Source organism: Agelaius tricolor, unplaced genomic scaffold (genome assembly GCF_023055355.1).
Source record: "Agelaius tricolor isolate 1412-34295 unplaced genomic scaffold, bAgeTri1.0.p SCAF_22, whole genome shotgun sequence".
Classification (NCBI taxonomy): domain Eukaryota; kingdom Metazoa; phylum Chordata; class Aves; order Passeriformes; family Icteridae; genus Agelaius; species Agelaius tricolor.
The window spans coordinates 12,438,018-12,456,279 of NW_027269282.1; the positions used below are offsets into that span (position 1 = coordinate 12,438,018).

Below are 18,262 nucleotides of genomic sequence, written 5' to 3' on the forward strand. Positions count from 1 at the left end.
GGATACAAGCAGAGGTACAAGCACAGGCTTGGTCACTGGTACAGGTTCAGGAGAAGGTTCAGGTTGGGGCACAGATACAGATCAGGGCACAGCTACAAGCACAAGTTCAGGAGGGGGCATAGGTACAAGCACAGGTTTGGCCACAGGTACAGATGCAGGCGCAGGTAGAAGCACATGTTCAGGAGGGGGCACAGGTACGGATCCAGGCGCAGGTACAAGCACAGGTTCAGGAGGGGGCACAGGTATGGATCCAGGCGCAGGTACGAGCACAGGAGCGGTGCCAGCTCCGTGTCCGTGCCCGTCCCGCCGTGAGGGACCGGCCCCTCCCGCCGCGGTTCCCGGGCAGCGCCTGAGGCGCGAGCGGCTCCGCGGGGTGGCGCCTCCGTTTGAACTCAAACCGCCCTCGCCGCTCCCCATTGGCTGCGCGGCGCCTCGCGCGCCGCCCCCTCGGCCAATTAGAGGCCACCGCGCTCCTTTTCGAATGTTCAACGGTCCGCGCGGTGTGCTCGTTTCTGCTTCCGCCGATCCGGTACGGGGTAAAGCTAAAAGAGTCCCTCTGCCCGGTGCTGCTTGTCGCGGCCGGGCGGGCTCGGTGCTGTTCCGCCACCATGGCTGCTGCCGGCAGGCGCGGGCGGTGGCGGCGGCTCCCGATCCGTCCGTCTGCGCGGTTCCCGGGGGCTCTGTTTTGGTGCCTGGCGGAGGGATACAGCGGGGCGGAAGGGGGGGCGCAGTGCGAGGGCTCGGGGGCCGGCGCGCGCGCGCGGGAAGGGCTCAGTCGGCGCCGCGCCGTGCCGGGAGCGCGCCTCGGACGCCGCCACACGGGGCCCCTCAGCGGCCGCCAGCGCTCCGGCTGACCCAGGTACGGGTGGGACGGCGGGGAGGGGAGTAGGGCCGGGGGGACGCGGCTTTGGGGTGCCGCGAGGAGGACTTGGGCTGCCTGACACCCCGCTTCTGTGGCCATCTACCCCCTCACGGTGGATCTAGCCCCATGCCGTGGTGGCTGTTGCCCCTTCTCCCCCGCTGTTTACCTGTCCTGCGACCGCCTGAAGCCTGGGCTTATTAATTTCTGCTTCTGCAGCTCCTTGGCTCGTTTGGCCTGTAGGAGCTGGTGGCTGCCGTGGGCAGGGCACTCCTGCCCCCGAGTGTTTGCGTGCCCTGAAGGCTGAGGGACCGCCGGCTTCCCCTCCAAGTAGTGTCTTGTTATCTACGAGTGTTTTAGCGCATGAAACCCACCCAAAAATTCCGTGAGAGTCTTTCTGAACTGCATTTAATAGCCTTGTTTTGCCTTGCTGCTTTCAAATAGAGTGTTAATAAAGGTGCTTCTTTGAGGCTCGCTTGTGGTACTTATACATTAAATAATGAATTGTATGAATATATATGAAAGGGTATCTTCTTGCGCTGTGGGTTTGGGGTTTTTATGCCAGTGCTGTTCCTCCTCCTGTCGTGATCTGTGCGCGATCGCGACAGAGCTCGGGGGCTGCCCAAGCTCCAGCCCCTTCCCAGCTGTTCTGCCGCTGCTCCTGGGAGCTGCTCCCTCTCCCCTCCTTTTCCAGGAAAATATAACTACAGTCAGCTGCTCTCTGCTTTAAATTCAAATCTGAGAATTCCCCACGGGCAAGAGATTGAAAGATTTAGATTTAGGTGAAGAAGAGAGTGAGTTTTTCAGTTGTTTATGGGACAAAGTCTGTGTTGTTCCTGAAGCTTTCCAAGGTTCTGATGGGTAACAAAAATCACCTGAATGCCAACATTAGTCTGACAATTTATATAAACATATTCCTAATTTTTACACAGAAAACCACGTTAAAACAGCACTGAGATTCTTCTGCTGTCCATTAGAAAATATCTCATCTCTGTCTGGTACAAAATAAAGCATAAAAATTTACATCCGTTTACTCTCATAAACATGTAAATCATAATTAGGATGAGTAATCTGGGTGTTTTTTATAGGTAAGGTTCCTTACGTTCAAAGATGCCACGCTATGGAACAATCGTTGTCATTAAAAGGAATGGGACTGATGGAATTGTTTTTCCTCTCACCTCAACTTCTTGTTTGTTTGGAAGGTGAGAATTTGCTTGCATACATTGAAATAATGAGTGTTTTCCTACAGATGATGTATTTTAATGCTTATTTGCAAAAAATAAACATGTATTTAGGCACGGTGTACAGAGGAGGGAAGGTGATGCTGGGCCAGGGTTAATGTAAGAGTAGAAAGTTGAACTTTATTTTATTACTGCTTTTTGTCCTTTCCTTGCCAGAAGTACTTCTATTTATTGATTGATTTTAAATTTATGGCCACAGGAAATCAGGGGAAGGGATTAAAGGGGATAAGTGATAAGACCAACAGCAAATAAAAAGCATTAGAGATTAGCTTAAGAAAAGGACAGAAAGGAAAAGTCTGTACATTTATAAACATGTTTTAACTCAGTAATAACTTTTAAGAAGGTAGAAATTGTTCTGCAAGTGAGACCAAGGTCCAGGTACCTGTTGGCAGTCTCAGGTCAGAAATGTAAGCCTGAGAATGACTTTAACAGCTCATTTTGTGTAAAAATATTCCACAAGTCTCAGGAGACTCTGGAGTAAGTTCATCCCCTAGCACCAGCTGTGCTGTAGCCATGTCTTAGCTTGTTGTGATCTGCTTTTTTCAGTTTGGGTGTTTCCCTGGTTTTCTGATCTCGGCTCTCTGCTGCTGGAGGAGTGTGAGCTGCTATTTTGTACCCCTTTAAAAATACTTAGGTAGTTCATTTTCTTCCAAGCTAGACACATCATGCTGCTGTACCATTCCTAACTACAATGTTGGGAAATGCCCTCATTCTCCCAGTGTTTGTGTGGAACTGAACCTTTTTTTTTCCCCCAGGAAATCAGAATGTGACATCCGCATGCGGCTGCCCTGGGTGTCCAACGAGCACTGCCGGATCGAGATCAACGAGAACAAGGAGGTGAGCTGCTGGTGTTGCACTGGGGCATGCACTGCTCACTGCACCCCTGCAGGTCACTCAGGCTTGTGTTTGCTTTTCAGGCAGTCCTGACCAACTTGAGCTCAGTGAACCCCACGCAGCTGAACGGGGCTTGCTTTGAGCAGCCCGTGCCCCTGAGGCATGGGGATGTGTTGACCATTATTGATCGTTCTTTCAGGTGGGTGCCAGCCTCCTCAGTTATTTGATCCCAGAGTGGAAAGAATGGCATTGATTTCAGATTTCTCTAGAAAATGTATTCATCAGAAGGCAGGACTGCTAAAGTTATCTTTTGATCACTTGTATTGCATTAAGCTAAATCAGTGAAGATAGAATTGTTTAGAGACATCATTCTTACTTTGTTTTAGGGGGAAATTTAAAGTGGTTTTAAGTTGCTAAAGCCTTTCAAATGGACATGTGTGCACTGTTGGGAGGGGGCAACTATTCCTAGGTCATTCCTCTTAATAACCAGAATTGAGTCATCAACTATTTGACAAAATATGGTGTTTTAAAATATTTTTTCAGGTTTGAATATCCTCTGCAATCAACACCGAAAAAGAAGCGTTCCAGGTCTCCAAAAGATGAAACTCTGCAGGTAACTTTGTGGCTGTGGGTTTTTTCTTTACAAATATATTGGTAGTAGTGACATGATTTTATATTTCCTTGTTCTGTTTTCTTATTAAGAGAAATTATACTTCTCTTATTATAAGTAACACTTCAGCCCTAAACTGCCCTTCTGTCTTAAAATACAAATCAACTCTGATAAATACTTTGAAAAATTTAGTAATTTTTAGTCTAAATTTTAGTCAAAAATTGATCTCTTTTTGGTAATAGATAATTAATTCATGATGTCACTAAGACAGAGCTATAAATCTTCCACTGAGTTTGGTAAGAAGGGGACGTTCAAGTGTTTTCATTCTTATTTTACAGCTGCTTTGACAGCTCAGAATTCAGATGATAAAACAGGACAACCTTCTCCCCTCTAGGGCCTCAGATGTATTGGCCAATGTTAAATATTGAAAAGTTCAAGCATTTAGTTTGAATACTTTAAAGCTTGTTTAGGGTCAGTGCATATTCTCTTATAAATAGGTTTTTTCAATGTAGAATTGGAAGGTGAAGTATAAAATATTTGTTGCTCTGCTGTAATGTTGTACAAATTTACAGGTTCTTCATGTTCAGCAGGTGGCAGAAGTGGAATTATTACACAAACAACCTCCAGGAGCTAAAAGTCTTGATGCTTCAGGTTGGTGCCTGTTTTATGAGGGCTTTGTTTGCTTTTACCCCCTGAACTGCATTTATTATTGGCATTAGAATTAAACCAAAGTTAAAAGAGGGGAGAAAAGGCATTTTAAGACTTTCCAATCTGAGTGCACCTTGCTGTGTCAGTGGTGATATCATGTTTAAATGCTGTGAATTCATCTTAGACATTAAAATTTGACTTGAAAATTTAACTGCTCTGCTGACCTACAGCTACACCTTTTTTTAGCAAATGTGGCATTGTCTCATGCATTCTTTCCTAATGAAAATTTGAAACAAATATAATTTTGGAGGTACATGGTATATATTGAAATAATTGTTTACAGGAACTGTTTCCTGTAGAACCAGAAAAATCCAGAGCTGCTAATTCTGGATAATTATAACCCAAAGACTGCTTAAATGCCAGGACTTCACCTTCCCATCCTTGTTGTCTTAAATAATCCTGATTTTCAGAGAAGGCTTTTTATTATCATTTCTGACATTTTTGTCCCAATGCAAAAAGCCCCAGCTGCTTCCAGGTGTCCCATTTCAGTAGATCCTGGCTGACCTGGATCTTCCCCCTTGGGAGGGAAAATAAGGAATTTTTAATCTGTATTTATGGAACTTTTATTTGTAGTTCTGCAATTTTAAAGTAACTCTGTGTCTGTGTTTTTGTTTTGCTTTGCTTTCTTTGTAGATAATGCTGAGTGTGAAGAAAAAAATGCCAAGGAAAAGAAACAAACTCCAGAGAAAAATCTTCCTGAAGCTTTCCCTGTCAAACTCCAAACACCCAAATCTTCACAGAGAATACATCATGTTCTTAAAAAGCAAAATGAAATGTCTCCCTTTAGTAAACTCTATGAAAGTGTGAAAAATGAGCTGAAAGTGGAAAAACCTCTGCACAGGAGAAGTTCCTCTCAGCAAGCTGCAAAAGGAGACCCTGGGAGTGTTCTGCCAGAACCAAGTGCTCCCATTTCATCCCAGAGTGGTCTTTTTGATCTGGGCAGCCTGGCTAAAAGAAAGGAATCAGGCAGGATGGAAAATATTGAAAAATGTATAATTGTGAGACAAGAAGTAGAAAACAGCCCAGGGTTTAACCAGCTGCCAGCTGGGGGGAAGCCTCCCAGGAGGAGTTTTAGCAGGAGTCCTCGAGCTCCCACCTCCAAGGAGGTGTCAGGAGATAGCAGTCAGAGTCCATTGCAGGATCCCAAGGGATTAAGGACACCAGGCAGGTCCAGAGGTGCTGCAGTTACACCCAAAGCCAGCAAGGAGAACCAGAGGAGCTCCCTGGTGTTGCTGGAGCAGTGCTCCATAGAAAGGTTTGAGTGTCCGGTTCCACGGGCAGCGTGCAGCCCCAGCGGCTGCAGTGCTGCTGCAGGAGCTCTGTGTGTGCTGAGCACTCCAACAACAGCCAGGAGGAAGAGTCCTCGCTCTCTGCTCGTGTCACCTCCCAGAGAAAGCTCTGGGATGGACCCTGGAAATCCTGGCACTCCAAGGACCCCACGGCGTGGCTCACTGAAACTGAAGTCACTTCCAGAGATCCCAGCTGGAGCTCCAAGGGAAGATCCAGTGTGCAGAATTGAGAACACACAACTGCCTTTGCCAGAAGGGGAAAGCTTAAAGCAAAGACAAAACAGCAAACAACAAACACCAGGAAAAACTGCCCAAGAGGTGCTGAAGGAAATCTGGGATCAGGCAAACCTGGATAACTCAAAGGTGGCACATTGTGAAACCCCTGCCTCTCTCTCTGATTCCAAGAGTCCCAGAAGAAGCAGAAGAGAAAGTAAAGAATTATTGGACAAAAGTGCCCATTCAGAGGCATTGGCTGCAGAAGGGGTGTTGGCCTCTCCTGCTGGTCAGACACCTGGAAGGAAAAGGGGGAGGCAAAGGAGCTCTGGAGGGCTGGCTGAAGCAGCACTGGAGCCAAACACTGCTCAGGAGCAGCACAATTCAGGCAGAAAAGCCAGTGGGACTCCAGCAGAGCTGGCCATGGACACGTGTCACCAAAACCAGGATTTGGAAGAGGCTACAAGACCTCGGAGAGCATCAGGCAAGAGATCTCCTGGAAGTGCTGCTGAGCTGAGGGACACTGAGCCTGGCTCAGAAACCAAAACTTCTGGCCTCTTGCATGGAGAAGACTCAGGTAAATACATTGGATTCCCTGCCTTGTTTTTGTATGAGAGAAATTCTGTAGCACTTCCCTCAGAATTCTCCTACTTGGGTAAAATGTGGAACCAATTACTGACATTAGTTGTAAAATATTTATCATGGAGTTACATTTGACCTTAACAATACACAATGTGTATAAAATATCCTGGATTCAATTTATTTCCCTTTAAGGTAAGTTTCTCTGGGTTTGTTTCCAACTTTGAAATGCACAAGGAAAGGTTAAAATGCTGCCTTGGATTCTTGGATATCTTAAAAATCATTTCAAATTGTTCTTTTCAGGCAAGACAAAAAGAATCTCTCAGAAGAGGAAAAGTGGTGAAACCCTCCCTCAGACTTTGGGCAAAAGGAAGAGAGTGTCCTTTGGTGGTCATCTGAGCCCAGAACTCTTTGATAAAAGTTTGCCTCCCAACTCTCCCCTGAAAAGAGGAGCCCTCCCTGCCAGGAGGAGCCTACCCCATGGAAACTCTCCTCGGGCTGTGCTCAAAAAGGCTCAGAGCTTGAAGCACTTGATAGATCAGGTAAATGTTCAGAGTAATCAAGTTGCTGAGTCTGTTACTGTGATCAGAATTTAGAAATTCTATTATATATGTATTTATTCATTCAAAATTAGTAGTAACCCTTTTGTGATGCATGCTGGTGTCACTCATGAGGGTTTGGGGATGCTCAAAGAATCAGCAGCTAAAACAGGTTTATTATTATAAAGTGAAAGTACAACCAAGTTCATTGGCAAGGTCACTACTACTTTTTCTGGATGGGTAAAACACCAGGAAAAGCCAGGCTAAAACTTTAAAATCAATCAATCTGAAACTAAAATGGACATAAAAAGATTTAATTGGTGGCTGAGGATGGATGAAGGGTAAGGATGGGAAAGGGTGAGGATCAAAAGTAAAGGTAAACCCTCCTGCCCAACTTAGCCCAGGCTTGATCAACAGTTTAGGAATCACTTATCATTCCTGAAAAAGTGAAATCCAAGTCTTTGGGAGGGTTTGCCTGGACTGATCACTTCTTTTAAAAGAAGGAAAAATCCTCCATTTACTAATTTTTTTTTTTTTTCCCCCTAGGAAGAGAAAAAGTCACCCAAAAATTCCCCAGCCCAGCAGTCCCCAGGTGCCTCATCCCCCGTCTCAACACCCAGAATCCCTTTGGGCTCTCCAGCCCCCTTCAGGAAGGGGCGTTTCTCCATCTCCCAGCCCCCCACTCCCTTCCCAATTGCAGAGGAGAAGGATGCTGGCACACAAGACATGGATCCAGAGGGGAAGAGTGGTGCCCAGGGGAAAAGCCCAAAATCTCCTGCTGCTGCCCAGGATGCCAAAGCCTTGGTGGCAGGGCCAGCTGCCAGGTCAGCCAGAGGTGCCCAGCTGCGCCTGAAGGGCTCTGCCATGAAGGGCAGAGGTGGGGCTGTGGCTCTCATCGGTGCCAAGAGGAGAAGTGGTGCCTCCAATGCCAATTTATTAGGTTGGTTTCAATAGTTCATTTTTAATACTCACTTTCATGCTTTAAGGTACAGGAACCACACTGGAAAAGACTTGTTTTGTTATGCAGACCAGGTAATTGGTCAATCTTCTGAAATCTGCTGGCCTTATTGGAAGTGCAAAGTGTTGCATTTTTTTGTTCATAAAGCACGTTTATTAAAGCATCTATGAACATAATTAAAGACAAATATTAATGTTCAGAAGTTTTAAAATGGTAAAATTAACATTCTCTTTGCAAGGTTATAGTCATGATCTTTAAAATCTGTCAAGTTCAAGTAGTGTTAAACTAAACCATGTTTATCACATCACTTTTGTTTTGAAAAACTTAACCTTTTATAGCAATGCAGCTTTACTTTGGTTATTTTGTGCCTTGTTTTTATCCAAGGCTCACAAACTTTGTCCAGGAACTGGGGTGTATATCTAACTACTCAAAGTGGTACATAAGTGATAGAAATAAAAAATAGGATCATAACTGGGTGTTCCTTTCAAATCCTCAGAATTCCCAGTGTTGAGCACTGATTTGAAATAGTTTTGACAGCAGTGGAAACTGTAATAGGGGAGTTCTGGTTCTTCAAGTTTTGACTTTTGAATAAGCTTTGAAGTAGGGTGTATTTGTCACCTGTTGTCATCAGTTAAATCAGTTTCACAAAGTCCAATTCCCCATTCACCCAGGAATTTTTATTACTTTATTGTTCTGTCCATTTTAATGGCAGCAGAGCTCTTGACAAATACCAGTGGCATTCCATTTCTCACCACCTCTGTCATGTGCTTTTTTGATATTACTGCATCAATTCCTTCTGTAATATGAAAAGCACATCACAGCTCTTAAAAATTTCAGATCCAAAGTAAAACTGTTTCCAGAGCTTTTTTCAGGTAATTTCCTGGATGTTTGGCATTTTTCTCTGCATCCTGACAATGTCAGCTTTTCAAAGTTATTTTTATTTACAGACTGACATAGCAATTCTGACAAGAGAATAGCAGTATCCTTTTCTTGGATGGAAAAGGAACAGCATTCCCCTTTTCATCTGTTTTAAAGAGTCATTTCTTCTATATGATCCCCTTGTTCTGATAGCTTTTTTTTTCCTGAAGTAAACAAGGCAGGTGTCCTACAACTTCCAGCTTCATTTATTCCACAGCTGTAATTCCCTGCTCCCACTGCTGTGTACAGAATGATGCTGTGATGAAGATAACCTTGCTTTGGGAATTTGGGGAGTGTGTCACAAGGAGAAAGTGATACAAGAAAAATTATGGGAAGTCTGTGTAGATCTAAATTCAGGATAAATAACTGAAATTCCTCAGGAAGGTGGTGAAAGAAACTTCACTTAGAAACAATTTCTCTTCTGTTGTTAAATCTCACCAGAGTAAAGCTCATCTATAATGAACAAGGCTGAAAAGCTCATGGCAAGTTTTTTGTTGGGGAAAATGAGTTCCTTCCAAAAGAGAGAGGAAGGAACTGAGTCAGTGTTCAGCTGTAGGATCTGAGCTGTGTTTGACACTGTATGAAGCTCATTGTTTTGGTGTGGAAAAGCCACACTGGGTATTTGGAGTCTTCTTAAACTTCAGCTGAAATTGGATTTTCAAATTGAGAATATTTCAGAGAACACTTCAGGTGTTACCAGATAATAACAACCACTTTCCTCTGCAAGGCTGCAGAAAATGTATTGGAATCATAAATAATTGTGAACTTCCATTTACACAGCTGAGAGTTAAATTGGTTCTTTCTCCTTTTCTTCTAGTTGCAAAATCTTGGGCAGAAGTGGTAAAATTGGGGGTTGCAAGACCACAGCCAAAGACTGCTAAGAAAACTGTCCATAAAGGCAAAGCCCTGAAGAGATTAAAGCACCCACCAAAGGTATCCTTTTCTTTCTTATGTTGCTTTGTTTTATTTTCTTGCATATCCACCAAGCAGCCTGGATGGATTTTGATTGAGAAGCTGAGCTCTTGGTGTGATGTAAAATGGGAGTCAATGTCTCCCACAGCATGTGGGAGATGGAGGTTTGTGCAAAAATAATCACAGAATTAGTAGGGTTGGAAAAGACCTCCAAGATCTTGGAATCCAAGCTCTGATGATAAAAATCAGGCAGGATCTGCCTTTCCTAAACTCAGGCTGGCCAGACCTTCCAACCCTCCCTGGCCCTGGACATCCTCCAGCCTTCTGGAACCTCCCAGTTAACCATGACTGGTGATAAATTGTGGAAGGAGCTTGGCCAGCTCTTCCACCATCAATCTTTGTTTAATAACTGTTTGGTTTGGTTTTGTTGTTTTTTTTTTCCTTTTCCCTCTGCAGACTCCAGAGAAGAAAATAAAAGGTCACTTCAGCACAGGTCATGCAGAGTCACCTGCTACCATAGTTGTAGGTAGGGCTTATTCCACCACAGTCAGGTCAGCTGGACACGTCCCTAAAGTGGTAAAAAATCCCAAGCTGAAGCTCAACATGGATATGGATGAAAGTTTCACAGGTGAGATTTCAAAGTCTGTTGCTTCATCTGCCTGCTGTGCAGTTCTTTTGTCAAAACCTCTGCTCATTTCCCCAAATGTCATTTCTAGGGGTGCCTGAAATGTTCCAAACCCCAAAAAATCAGGGAGAAGGAACACTTCCTTTGGCTGCTGCTCACAATGCTGATGTTACACCACCATGGGCTGCAGGGGACATTTCTGACTTGCACACTCCTGAGGAATCTGGTAGGTTTGATATTTTAAAAAAACAATACTGAGGTATATTATGGGTTAGCAGCAGTCTCAGCCTAGGCAGATTTAACTGAGGTGAAGCATCCAGCAACCCATGAGAGGAACCATTGAGATTTATCAGGTATTAAAGGAAAATGTAGTTCCAGTTAGTTTCTGAGTAGGATATTTTATTATTCATTCTGTTTGGCATGGAACTTCAAGCTGCTGATGAGACATCCAGACACTGAATGCCCAATGCACATGTTTGGATTTTGATTTCTAGAAGGGTGTATTTGAATTTGATGATTTTTATTATGCAGCAATTAAAATGCTTGGGTTTTCTGCTTAATTTATTTTCCAAATGACATAAGTCTACTGCTTATTTCAGGAGAGATGATGGTGTCACCATTAAATAATTCAGATGCTTCAGAGCACAAGCAAGTGAGTCCAGGCATATTCCACCTTCTGAGACAGGAGTCATCTCCATCTGTGTTTGATGAAACAGCCACAAAAACTCCTGAAAAGAGAAAAGCTGTGCACAAAGATACTGTGGATAGTTTGGCAGTAACTCCAACAAAACCAGCATCTCTGGTGAAATCAGGAAGTAAAAGGAGGACTCCAAAGCAGAAAGTGGAGCCAGCTGAGGTCATGTCAAGCAAAAGGAAGATTTTAAGGACCCCTGAGCAAAGGTCGGAAGCAGGAGAGGTTTTGTCAGGTATCAAGAGACTCATGAAGACCCCAAAGCAGGAATTGGAGCCTGTAGAGGTTTTGTCAGGCATCAAACAGCTCTTGAAGACTCCAGATCAGAAATTGGAGCCTACAGAGGTTCTGTCAGGCACCAAGCATCTCTTGAAAACCCCAAATCAGAAGTTGGAGCCTGTAGAAGTTTTGTCAGGCATCAAACAGCTCTTGAAAACCCCAAAGCAGAAACTGGAGCCTGTAGAGGCTTTGTCAGGCATCAAACAGCTCTTGAAGACCCCAGATCAGAAGTTGGAACCTGTAGAGGTTTTGTCAGGCATCAAGCACCTCTTGAAGACCCCAAAGCAGAAGTTGGAGCCTACAGAGGTTCTGTCAGGCATCAAACAGCTCTTGAAAACCCCAAATCAGAAATTGGAGCCTGTAGAAGTTTTGTCAGGCATCAAACAGCTCTTGAAAACCCCAAAGCAGAAACTGGAGCCTGTAGAGGCTTTGTCAGGCATCAAGCATCTCATGAGGACCCCAAAGCAGCAGCTGGAGCCTGAAGAGGTTCTGTCAGGCATCAAGCACCTCTTGAAGACCCCAAAGCAGAAGTTGGAGCCTGTGGAGGTTTTGTCAGGCATCAAACAGCTCCTGAGGACCCCACGGCGGAAGCCAGAGCCAGTGGAGGACCTGTCAGGCATTAAGCAGCTCCTGAGGACCCCTCAGCAAGAGCTGGAACCAGTCACTGATGAAGTTGCCTTGAAAAGGTTGCTGGAGACTCCAGTAGAGAGCAGAGAAGCAGTAAAAGCTGTGCCAGCTGTGACTTCAGCCAGGAAAAGCCCAAAGCTGAAATCCCAGCCCGTGGAAGACATGGTTGGCATCAGCCGCATTTTCCAGACACCAAAGGAGAAGGTGCAGCCTGTGGAAAACATGTTTGGAATTAAGAGATTGATGAAGTCTCCTAAAGAGAAATATCAACCAGTTGAGGATTTTGTGGGGCTGCAAAGGCTCATGGCAGAACCCAGGCAGAAATCTTCTGATTTTGAAGTGGACTATGCTGGAGTGACTGAAATGTTTGGTACCCCAGAGGAAATGAAGGTAAAATACTTTAACTTTTGCAAAGGATGTTTTTAGATTTTGAAACCTGTGGTTGAAATGCATTTTGACTTCCTGGTATGACACTTTCTTCTATCTTGCAACATTTTTTAGGGACAGCTGCATTTGTGTGTATTAAAATGGATTTATTTGAAAGGACCTGTCACAAATGACTGTTTTGAGGTTAAGTATCATTAAAAACAGGCTTAATATAAAAGTGATAAGGTTAATATAAAAGTGACATTGCCAGCATCTCATTCACCATTCCACACTGACCACTGCAAGTAGGAGAAGTGAAGTTCTCCAGTTAGTGGGTCAGGGTGGGTGATGTCTGTGCCCAGCCTGCTTTGTTCTGGTGCTGCTTTTTATTGTGACAAGAATCTTGATCTTCAGTGGAGATGTGCTGGCATCACTGCCAGTATCATTTCCTGAAAAAATTACTTTGATTCTCACATTCCATAGGTAAAATGCTGAGTATCCCTGGGCTTAGTGCTTAGAACCACAATAAAACACTACAGAACACTCAATTTCTCTTCAGTACCCCAAGTTCCCTTTGAGCACTAATTTAGGCACTTCTCAACCTCTCCACAATGTTGTCTTTCACTTTAGATGGCAAGAATTGAATTTGCTATGTTTGTGGGTTTATATCAGATAAATGGATGATGCATTTATAAGACTAATTGATTTAATTTGTAAGAAAAGGGTTTCACAAACATTTTTATAAATGTTGCTGTACATTCATCTGGTTTTGGTTGGCTCAAGAAGTTCTTGCCCTGTCAGACACACATTTATTGGTTATCTTTTATTCCTTTAGGTCAGATCAGTAAATGTTATGGATTCTCAGGGAGAAATTGCACCTCCTGGTTCTAATTCCAGTCATAAACATGGTAAGTACAAATATTTTGCTTAGAGGAATAGTGAATATATAAAATCATAAATTTTACCATGAAGTTCAAATGTTGTGTAAACCTCTCTCAGTGAGCTCAGCTATTTCCTGAGCTAAGATAATTTTTTCCCTTTGACCTATTCAAATAAATTAAACAACTTCAGTCAGAAGCCTGGTCTTTAATCTAGGAATTGGCTAAATATTTCCTTATTTATTGTATGATTTGTTTGAGCAAGATGCCTCTGTGAGGAAAATGGAAATACTCAATCAGGCACAGCAATGTCTAATTTTTGTTGGTGCTCTTTGCCCTCCTCTAGAAGAGAAAGCAAAAGTTTCCCAAGGTGAAGATTCCCAACAGAAGGACTCAGCTGGTGAAGAGCAGCCTACCCAGAGACCCAGAAGGGGCAGGAGGGCTGTGCCTCCTGCTGCAGCAAAGCCAAGTGAAAATGGTGTGAGTTTAAAGGAGTTGCAGAGTCCTGAAACCCAAGAGGAGATGGGAGTGATCACACTTGAAAACAAGGGAAGAGGAAGGAGGACAAAGCGTTGCATGCAAGAGGTGGCTCCAAAGTGCCCTGATCAGGAAGGACTTGACATTGTCTCAGCTGTGGAACCACCTGGAGCTGCTCAGAGAGCAGGGAGAGGTAAAAGGAAAGAGCTGAAGGAGTTAAAACATCCAAATGAACATCTGGAGTCTTGTGTTGAAGATTCCTCAGTGCTACAAAAAGCACCTGCAAATACCAAACAGAGTTTGCAGGACTGTGGCACCAATGGAACCGAAGGTGATCCAGGCACAAAGACAGGAGCTGGAAGCATTCAGGGTGAAATGTGTCAGCTGCAAACAGGTTTAAATAATCCTGATAGCAAAGCTGCTGCCAGTGGCATGGAGGACAGTGAAGAAGTGCTCCTGTCACCGAGGAGGAGGCGCAGAGGAGTGCAGAGCACAGAACCAGTGATTCCACCAAGAAGAGGGAGACGGGCAAGGGATCACCAAGGTAAAGCAGCTTCTCCAGGAGAGCTTCATGGAACAACCAGAAAGCTTCATAAAGACCCGTCCCCAAAGGTTTCACAAAGACAGGAACAGGCTTGTGACAAAACCCCTGAGGCTGTCACAGCCCAAGAATCTGAAAATGGCACTAAACTTGAACTAAAGGCAACAGAGAGAAGAGTTACATCTCTTAGAAGTACTAGAAACAGAAAGCACTCAGCTGAAATAAAAGCAGACACTTGTGAGGTCACACTTGAAAATACACAAAACATTCAGAAAACTGAGGAAACATCAACTGAAACTGATGCTGAAACACAATCCCACGTGAAAAATAAGATGAAAGAATCTCAGGGATATGAAACAGAAAATGCTCAGGAAAATACAACAGAGGCAGCTCGAAGATTAAAGGCAGAGTCACCTTCTGCAGAGACAAACAAAATGCCAGTCAGTGCTCAGAACATGGAAGCAAACAGGGCTAGAAGCAGGAGAGGCAAAAAAGACTCTTTGGAGCAAAAAGCTGAGGAATTTACTGAAAATGTGAACAGCCTAAAACCAATTGCTCCCAAATTGAAGTCAGAAGTGGATGAGTCTTCTCTGCAGGATTCTGTGGGCTCTGTTTGTGTCAGTGCAGCCCAAGGCAGGGAGGAGCAGCCCAGCCCAGGTGCCCCGTCAGTCCCAGCTGCAGACAGCGCCAGTCCTGCTCAGGGCACTCAGAGGAGGACCAGAAATGAACGGGGAATACTTAGAGCAAAGCAAACTGAAATCCTGCAGGGCAGTCCAGCACAAAAAAATGCAGTGGTGTCTAGAAGAGGAAGAGGTAAAAAAGTTAATTTTCAGCTTGAAGAAAGCAGTTCCAAAGCAATTGAAGGAAAAAGTTTACCTGAGGGTGATGAAGGGATGACTGACAAAGACAATCAACATGAGAATTCCGAAAATCTTCCTTCACAGGGAAGGAGGGGCAGGAGAAAGCAACCTGATTCCATCCCACAAGAAGCTAATCCTGCCTTTATGGAAAAACAAACATTAATTGCAGATCATAGGAAAGATGAGGCTGTTGTACAAGAGGCAGGATCAGCTTTGGAAGCTGCTCCCTCTTCGGCAGAGGACAATCCAGCGAGGCGGGGCAGGAGGCGCCAGGTGGCTGCAGCCTCACAGAGCAGATCTCCTTCTGTCAGAACGAGACGTGGGCTGCTGCTGGAAGGTGATGCTACACAGGTGGCACAGAGAGAAGAGGAAAATGCAGCTCTGGGTAATAAAACTTTACAGGCAAAAGTGAATGCACCAGCAAGGGACAGAAGGAAAAAGATGGATCCAGCAGCAGAGGCAAGAAGTGCAACTCATCTCCAGGGAAAATGTGGCTTGTCAGAGACTAAAGATGAGGGTACTCAGGAAGAACCAAGTGTGCCTTTGGAAGCAGTGTCCTGTGCTAAGGAGAAGGCACCAGGAAGGGGCAGAAGGAAAGAAGCTGCTCTGGCATCACACACAACCAAGTCCATCTCTCTTCGAGGGAAGCGCAGGTTGCCGGCAGGTGATGGAGAAGAAGCTCCCAAAGAAGAGCAGAATGTTCCCTTAGAAACTTGTGATCCCTCTGGAAAGGAAAATCAACTGAGAAGAGGCAGGAGGAAGGAAACTGCCCCCTTGATAGAAGCCAAAAGTTCTATTCAGGGAAACCAGGTCCTGTCAAAACGAAGTGGTAGAAAAAATAACAATAGGGAAGCTAAAGAGAATTTGGACAATTCTTCCCAAGAAAATACGGATCTTGTACAAGAGAGCTTGAGGCAAGCAGCCACTTCACTGGCTCTTAGTCCCACCTCACTTCAGGGTTTGCCAGAAGATGGCAAAGACGGAATTCCTGAAGAAAAAAGTAAACTTTTGGATGTAGCTCCACCTGCAAAAGAAAATCCATCAAGAGTGGGCCGGAAGAAAACTTCTTCCACTTCTGAAGAAACAATTTCCACTTCTCTCAGGGGGAAACCCAACCTGCCCAGAGGCAGAGGTCAGAAGAGGGTTCTTCAAGAAAGTGAAGATGCATCTCCAGAAAATAATCCATGCCAAGGAAGAACAAGGCAGTTGAGAAACAGTAGGAGGAAGGTGGAGGTGTCATTAGAGGCAGCTACTTCTGCTTCTCCCCACAGAAGCAGTGACTTGCCAGGAAGTGGCAGCACTCTGAGAACTCAGGATTTGAGTGGAGCATCCACTGGTTCTGAGGAGAATCAGCCAGGAAAAGGCCAGGAGGGTGCCCCTGCTCCACAGGCAGCTCCCACCTCTCGCAGGAGGAGGTGCCAGCTGCCAGCAGAGGATGTGCCACCCAAAAAACTGAAATCAGGTGAGGCAAGGCTTGGCTTTCTCTTGAAGGTTGGATGAGTTTGTAGATACACCAATTGTGTGCAGAGCTCTGGGGCTGCTGATGGAGAAGATCCAAGATCTCAGCTCCCTCAGCTGCTCCTGGGGCTCTCCCCAGCTCCATTCCCTTCCCTGGTCACCCTCCAGCCCCTCCATGTCCCTCCTGAGCTGAGGGACCCAAACTGGGCACAGCACTGGAGGTGCCTCCCCAGTGCAGGGGACAATCACTGCCCTGGTCCTGCTGCCACCTAAAATATCCCCTGCAGTTTTCAGCTTAAGAACTCCCAATCAGAAAATATTATCAAATGAGTGCCTTGAAGTAGAAATGGCAGCAACTCTTTAGTGCTGCAGCAAGGAATTGCCTGCCATTAAACTTGCTCTCTTTTCATTTTTGCAGGACTTTGGTGTTGGTCCTGTTTTAGTTTCACGTATCAGTGGGAGGAATTTTAGCTAAAATGGCAGCTAATTGGTTTTGGTGCTCTCATTAATGTTAACCTACTTTCAGAAATAGCTGTGAATCCTCAGGGATCCAACTTAAAGGATATTGGATGTGCAGAAGTGTGGGGTTGGTATTTGGTTTGTTGAATTCAGAGATAGAATCTTTGGAATGTTGTCATTGGGGACATTTCCTTTCAAAACAATGTAGGTGAGGATGGAATTTTGTGGGAAATGTTTGATTGATGATACAAATTGACATTTTTTCCATATGCAAATAGGGAATGATGAAAATGGGTCTCTCCAAAGAGGAAGAAGAAACAAAACTAAACTTGGAGAAGAGGATGCAAGGGCAGCTCAGACCACTGGAGGGATGGAGAGGAGGACAAGATCCAGCACAAGAACAAGGAAATAGCCTTAGGAGTCCCAGAACCAGTTTTTAAATCAATTCAGTAATTCCAATTACAGGTTTTTTTTAATGTGAATTGATTTGCACTCTGATTTTAAGCTAAGATTTTTGGTAATTACATGGTTGCTTTGCAAAATACATTTCTTAATGTGTCTACAGATAGGAAGTAGATCTTTCTTTAGTAGCTTTGCCAATATGTGGTGGTTCCTAAACCATGGGGTGCTTGTGCAAAGCTGCAAACATAAATTCCATTTTGTTTACCAGTGTTTCTCCCCTTTTTCCTGCTGATCAGTACAACAATCAGGAAGCCATATTACTGCCAGCTAAAGCTATTTTCTGCTGAAATTTTCCTATGCTTAAGTTTTTATTTTTCCTTGGAGTTCTGTAAATATTCTTTTTTTAAAAAAAATAGTTGTATTAGCAGAAGTATTATGCTAAATTTTTAATAAGTTTTTTTAAAAAATTAAATTTGTATTGAAAAGTGCAGGTTCTGAAGTCATTAAACTTGTAAACAGTTTGGCACTTGTGTGGTTTTTTGGTTTTAAGGATGCTTAAGAATAATTGCTGCTGTCCTACGAGTTCATTTCTAAGGTTCATCCTCTGATTGATGTGGTTTTCAGACAGAACTTTTAGGACTTTTTACAGATAATTTGTCTTCAAGGCTGGGGGCTTCTTAAATGCAGAAACAGAGAAAACTCAGCCTGGGCATCAAACTTGTGTGCAGTTGTTAGACCTGATATAAAATCCTTTGTTGATGTGGTGTGTGAGGAGTTGGGGATGGTTCTGCAGCAGAGCAGTTGGAATTGGAATTGTTCAGGTTGGAAAAGACCCCTAAGACTCCAAACTTCAGATCTGATATAATATTTTTTTTTTTTAATTTAGGTCGGATTTTTTTTGCTTGTTTGTTTTTTATCATGTGGAATGTGCTGTACCCA

At 44.2% G+C, this 18,262-nt stretch overlaps 1 protein-coding gene across 1 annotated transcript; it reads left to right on the forward strand.

The window, feature by feature from the left end:
* Positions 1–1,969: 1,969 nt before the first annotated feature.
* MKI67 (marker of proliferation Ki-67) lies at positions 1,970–17,698 on the forward strand. The gene is made up of 15 exons (XM_071446257.1): positions 1,970–2,061; positions 2,856–2,937; positions 3,018–3,133; positions 3,478–3,547; positions 4,117–4,195; positions 4,886–6,331; positions 6,637–6,875; positions 7,419–7,812; positions 9,566–9,681; positions 10,117–10,288; positions 10,377–10,511; positions 10,885–12,272; positions 13,084–13,156; positions 13,473–16,466; positions 17,200–17,698. The coding sequence occupies exons 1-15, from the start codon at positions 1,970–1,972 to the stop codon at positions 17,331–17,333; spliced, it is 7,530 nt and encodes a 2,509-aa protein (XP_071302358.1). The 3' UTR covers positions 17,334–17,698.
* The last annotated feature ends 564 nt before the right edge of the window (positions 17,699–18,262 follow it).